The sequence below is a fragment of the Lucilia sericata genome, unplaced genomic scaffold (assembly GCF_015586225.1).
Source record: "Lucilia sericata isolate MDLA Ls3-8-SP2 unplaced genomic scaffold, ASM1558622v1 Contig003062F_arrow, whole genome shotgun sequence".
Classification (NCBI taxonomy): Eukaryota; Metazoa; Arthropoda; class Insecta; order Diptera; family Calliphoridae; genus Lucilia; species Lucilia sericata.
In genome coordinates, this window is record NW_023996673.1 from 29,282 (window position 1) to 35,386 (window position 6,105).

At 32.0% G+C, this 6,105-nt stretch overlaps 1 protein-coding gene across 1 annotated transcript; it reads left to right on the plus strand.

Annotated features, from left to right (window-relative positions):
• Positions 1–13: 13 nt before the first annotated feature.
• On the plus strand, positions 14–5,864 carry LOC119614567 (laccase-21-like). The gene is made up of 3 exons (XM_037970678.1): positions 14–22; positions 4,448–4,643; positions 4,916–5,864. The coding sequence occupies exons 1-3, from the start codon at positions 14–16 to the stop codon at positions 5,506–5,508; spliced, it is 798 nt and encodes a 265-aa protein (XP_037826606.1). The 3' UTR covers positions 5,509–5,864.
• Positions 5,865–6,105: the final 241 nt, after the last annotated feature.

Sequence of the window (6,105 nt, forward strand, 5' to 3'; positions counted from 1 at the left end):
ACCCTAATATACTATGTTTATTGTAAATACAAATACAATTACAATAATTATTAAGTTAGTTAATAAGATTAATGTTACCCTCTTCCCGAGACCTTAATCTTGTTTTAATTGAAATTTACTAAATTATCTAGTGTTAATAATTTTATATTAAAATAAGCCATTGCTAGACCTAAAATGATGTTTATAAATAACAGGGATGGAAAATGTAATACTATTGAACTCTTTTCAGTAGTTTTTAACATCTCGATATATGAAATAAATGTTCTACATACTTGTCCCAATACCAGACAATAGATTTAACAATAACGCAGTCACTAGACTAGTCCACAGACTAATCAGTGGAGCTGTCTTTAGACAAGTCTCTAAACTAGTATATATGTATACTAGACTATAATAGCCAAATCTTTAGACTAGTTAGTAGACTAGTCTTTACACTAGTCCATAGTCTAATTCATAGACATGTCAATAGATAGTCGATAGACTGAACCACGGATTAGTCAATATACTTGTCAATAACTAGTCCTTAGACTAGACCATACACTAGTCAATATATTAATTAACAGGCTAGTTATAGATTAGTACATTGACTAGCCAATGAACTTAACAATAGGTTAGCATATAGATAGGTCAATAGCCTAGTTCATAACACATCAAAACACTAGTCAATAGATCTGTATATGGACTAGTTAATAGACTATACTGTAGCATAATCAGTAGACTTGTTACCAGACATGTCATAAAACTAGGTATTTAACTAGTTCCGAGAATAATCTTGTCTACCGAGTTGTCTACAGAGCAGGCATGGAAAATTCAGTACATTTTGACAACGAAAAATACGATAGTACTCCCAGGACAATTTCGGTACTTTTTCTAATTTATAAACTTATAAACAAAGTAGTCTATTGTCTAGTCTAGTCTGTAGTCTTGTCTATAGTTTAGTCTATAGTCTAGTCTATAGTTTAGTCTATAGTTAAGTCTACAGTTTAGTCTATAGTCTAGTCTATATTCCAGTCTATAGTCTAGTCTATAGTCTAGTCTATAGTCTACTCTATGGTCTAGTCTATAGTCTAGTCTATAGTCTAGTCTATAGTCTAGTCTATAGGCTAGTCTATAGTCTAGTCTATAGGCTAGTCTATAGTCTATTCTATATTCTAGTCTATAGTTTACTCTATAGTCTAGTCTATAGTCTACTCTATAGTCTAGTCTATAGTCTTGTCTGTAGTCTAGTCTATAGTCTAGTATATAGTCTAGTCCTATAGTCTAGTCTATAGTCTAGCTTATAGTATAGTCCTATAGTTCAGTCTAGTTTATAGTCTAGACTATAGTCTAACCTATAGTCTAGTCTAGCTTATAGTCTAGTCTATAGTCTAGCCTATAGTCTAGCCTTAGTCTAGTCTATAGTCTAGACTAGACTTTATAGTCTAGTTTATAGTTTAGCTTATAATCTAGTCTATAGTCTAGTCTATAATATAGTCTATAGTCTAGTCTATAGTCTAGTGTATAGTCTTCTCTATAGTGTAGTCTAGTCTACAGTCTAGTCTAGTATATAGTCTTCTCTATAGTGTAGTCTAGTCTATAGTCTAGTCTATAGTCTAGTCTATAGTCTAGTCTATAGTCTAGTCTATAGTCTAGTCTATAGTCTAGTCTATAGTCTAGTCTATAGTCTAGTCTATAGTCTAGTCTATAGTCTAGTCTATAGTCTAGTCTATAGTCTAGTCTATAGTCTAGTCTATAGTCTAGTCTATAGTCTAGTCTATAGTCTAGTCTATAGTCTAGTCTATAGTCCAGTCTATAGTCTAGTCTATAGTCTAGTCTATAGTCTAGTCTATAGGCTAGTCTATAGTCTAGTCTATAGTCTAGTCTATAGTCTAGTCTAGAGTCTAGTCTATCGTCTAGTCTATCGTCTAGTCTATAGTATAGTCTATAGTATAGTCTAGTCTATAGCCTAGTCTATAGTCTAGTCTATAGTCTAGTCTATAGTCTAGTCTATAGTCTAGTCTATAGTCTAGTTTAGTCTATAGTCTAGTTTAGTCTATAGTCTAGTTTAGTCTATAGTCTAGTTTAGTACTATAGTCTAGTCTAGCCTATAGTCTAGTCTATAGTCTAGTCTATAGTCTAGTCTATAGTCTAGTCTATAGTCTAGTCTATAGTTAGTCTATAGTCTAGTATAGTCTAGTCTATAGTCTAGTCTATAGTCTAGTCTATAGTCTAGTCTATAGTCTAGTCTATAGTCTAGTCTATAGTCTAGTCTAGTCTAGTCTATAGTCTAGTCTAGTCTAGTCTATAGTCTAGTCTATAGTCTAGTCTATAGTCTATAGTCTAGTCTAGTCTATAGTCTAGTCTATAGTCTATAGTCTAGTCTAGTCTATAGTCTAGTCTATAGTCTAGTCTATAGTCTAGTCTATAGTCTAGTCTATAGTCTAGTCTATAGTCTAGTCTATAGTCTAGTCTATAGTCTAGTCTATAGTCTAGTCTATAGTCTAGTCTATAGTCTAGTCTATAGTCTAGTCTATAGTCTAGTCTATAGTCTAGTCTATAGTCTAGTCTATAGTCTAGTCTATAGTCTAGTCTATAGTCTAGTCTATAGTCTAGTCTATAGTCTAGTCTATAGTCTAGTCTATAGTCTAGTCTATAGTCTAGTCTATAGTCTAGTCTATAGTCTAGTCTATAGTCTAGTCTATAGTCTAGTCTATAGTCTAGTCTATAGTCTAGTCTATAGTCTAGTCTATAGTCTAGTCTATAGTCTAGTCTATAGTCTAGTCTATAGTCTAGTCTATAGTCTAGTCTATAGTCTAGTCTATAGTCTAGTCTATAGTCTATTCTATAGTCTATTCTATAGTATAGTCTATAGTCTAGTCTATAGTCTAGTCTATAGTCTATTCTATAGTCTATTCTATAGTCTAGTCTATAGTCTAGTCTATAGTCTAGTCTATAGTCTAGTCTATAGTATAGATAGTATAGTCTATAGTCTAGTCTATAGTCTAGTGTATAGTCTAGTCTATAGTCTAGTCTATAGTCTAGTCTATAGTCTAGTCTATAGTCTAGTCTATAGTCTAGTCTATAGTAGTCTAGTCTATAGTCTAGTCTATAGTCTAGTCTATAGTCTAGTCTATAGTCTAGTCTATAGTCTAGTCTATAGTCTAGTCTATAGTCTAGTCTATAGTCTAGTCTATAGTCTAGTCTATAGTCTAGTCTATAGTCGTCTATAGTCTAGTCTATAGTCTAGTCTATAGTCTAGTCTATAGTCTAGTCTAGTCTATAGACTAGTCTAGTCTAGTCTAATCTAGTCTATAGTCTAGTCTATAGTCTAGTCTATAGTCTAGTCTATAGTCTAGTCTATAGTCTAGTCTATAGTCTAGTCTATAGTCTAGTCTATAGTCTAGTCTATAGTCTAGTCTATAGTCTAGTCTATAGTCTAGTCTATAGTCTAGTCTATAGTCTAGTCTATAGTCTAGTCTATAGTCTAGTCTATAGTCTAGTCTATAGTCTAGTCTATAGTCTAGTCTATAGTCTAGTCTATAGTCTAGTCTATAGTCTAGTCTATAGTCTAGTCTATAGTCTAGTCTATAGTCTAGTCTATAGTCTAGTCTATAGTCTAGTCTATAGTCTAGTATAGTCTAGTCTATAGTCTAGTCTATAGTATAGTCTATAGTCTAGTCTATAGTCTAGTCTATAGTCTAGTCTATAGTCTAGTCTAGTCTAGTAGTCTGGTCTATAGTCTAGTCTATAGTCTAGTCTATAGTCTAGTCTATAGTCTAGTCTACAGTCTTCTCTATAATCTAGTCTAGTCTAGTTAGTATATAGTCTAGTCTAGACTGCCACCAAAGTATAATTCGATAAGGATGTAAACTAGTGGTATTTTTGGTATTCAGTCAAATTAGTTTAAGAAACATTTTCTGTTTTTTTAAACCTTTTTTGTTGCTAATGCATAATCAGAATGTCCTGTTCTTATCGATATATATACATTTATAATCCGATAATTACTCCTAGAAATTTCCAAAATAAACCCAACATAACCTAATACGAAAACAGCAATAACATTAAACTACTATTCAAAGTAAACGGTTTTCAATCCCGGACCCATATTGTGGCATCGGAAATTTATTTACGATTGTCGTTGGTCCCCATAAAACCATTGAAACATTTGCGACCATGTAAATAGCGCGTTTAACTTTTTAATAACTTAATTTTTATAAAAGAAATACTATAATTTTAGATCCTTATAAGAAAGGACAAAATTGTATAAGTATTTCCAATAATGGGCAAAATTGGTACCCATCCCAAATACTTCCAATGTAAATAAACAGCACCCGAATAAAGCTCAAGTAAGATATTTTAAAAAAGACAAGTAAGTGCCACAATAACTTTTAAATAAATTAACAATTTTATAAATAAAATAATTAATTTAAAAATTTTATAAAATATCTGAAATCTAACTCGCCCACAGGTACTTAATCCTCTAGATGCCATTTGTGATCGTAAACGTACCGATGCCATATGTGTATCGAATTTGAAAAATGCTAAAGCGGTGGATAAAAGTGTTTTGGTGGAAAGACCCGATGTGAAAATCTTCTTACCATTCCGTTTCTATGTCTATGAACCGAAAAATCTATTTATACCCAATACATATAATAAATATTTGGGTAAGTTGTGATTTCCCCTAAAATTAAGCAGTAAACGATTATGGAAATATTTTGTATATAATTTTATGTTTTTTTGTGTAAAAATTTTTATGTGTTAAATGTAAAAGAACTAAAAAATGCCCTCAAAAAGGGTTAAAACGTTTAAGACTACTAAAACAATCCCATAAAACGTTTATAGTTCCTTTACTCGTTTAGAGCATAAGTTAATGTTTCGATTTTTCTCTTTTCTCATTTTATAAACATATAAAATACGATAATTTAAACTTATATAGTGGCTCCTAGTGGTGATCACTTGACATCGTTAATAGATGAAATTTCCTATGTAGCACCACCATCACCGATGCTCTCGCAAATACATGACATACCGCCAGAGCTATTCTGTAATGGTGATAATCGTCCACCGAATTGTGGACCCAATTGTGAATGTGTCCACAAAGTTGATATACCATTAGGAGCGGTTGTGGAAGTGGTGTTAGTCGATGAGGTGCAACAGACAAACCTCAGTCATCCATTTCATTTACATGGTACGGCATTCTATTTGGTGGGTTTGGGTCGTTCTCCCGACAAGTCTATTAAGAAAATCAATTTGAAACACACTTTGGAATTGGATCGCATGGGAATGATTGAACGTGATTTTAGCCAGCCGCCTCTAAAGGATACCATTGCTGTGCCCAATAATGGTTATGCTGTCATGAGATTTCGTGCTGATAATCCTGGCTACTGGATGTTCCATTGTCATTTTCTGTTTCACATTGTTATAGGCATGAATCTGGTCTTTCATATTGGTACTCATGCAGATTTACCGCCCGTACCCGATGCATTTCCTACTTGCGGCGATCATAGACCTCCTGTGTCTTTATTTTAAAAACCTCTCTAGAGACCTCTTAACTATAGCATTATTTTAAAACTTAAAAAGGGAGGTTTGTGTCTTAACTTAAATTATTTAATAATTTTTTAATTAGTTTTAAAGAGAAAAAACTAATATGAGTTGATAGAGAGAGAGAAGTAAATGCCTAGTGAAACAAATGAAGGATTGTAAAAACGAATGAGAGAATGTGAAGAGCGTGCCAAGTCATGTTGTGTATATATCAAAAGAAACCTATAAAAATGTTGTTAACCAATTTGCAAGATACTTATTAAGCAGGCTCTTACCAAATTTTATATACTAATCAATCAATCATATCATACCATTTATCCATCATCCACCATTTTATCATCCTAACCAAGTTTACTAAAAATAAAAAATGTTTGATGTAACTAACAGTTCTCTTAAATAACTACTGTTTTTAATTTAAAGTTTTAATATATTTTATACAAAAATTCAATTATAAATAATTTTAAATCAAATGACTTATTTTACATATAAAAATTTTTATCTATAACTTGTTCCAGTTCCTGTACTAGTCTGATTTGCAAAAATAAATCTAATAGTAAACTACTTCTCCGGAAAATCAGACTAGCA

Coding starts and splice junctions, on each gene's coding strand:
- LOC119614567 (XM_037970678.1), top strand. Junction 4,644..4,915: donor TACATATAATAAATATTTGG/GTAAGTTGTGAT, acceptor AAACTTATATAG/TGGCTCCTAGTGGTGATCAC.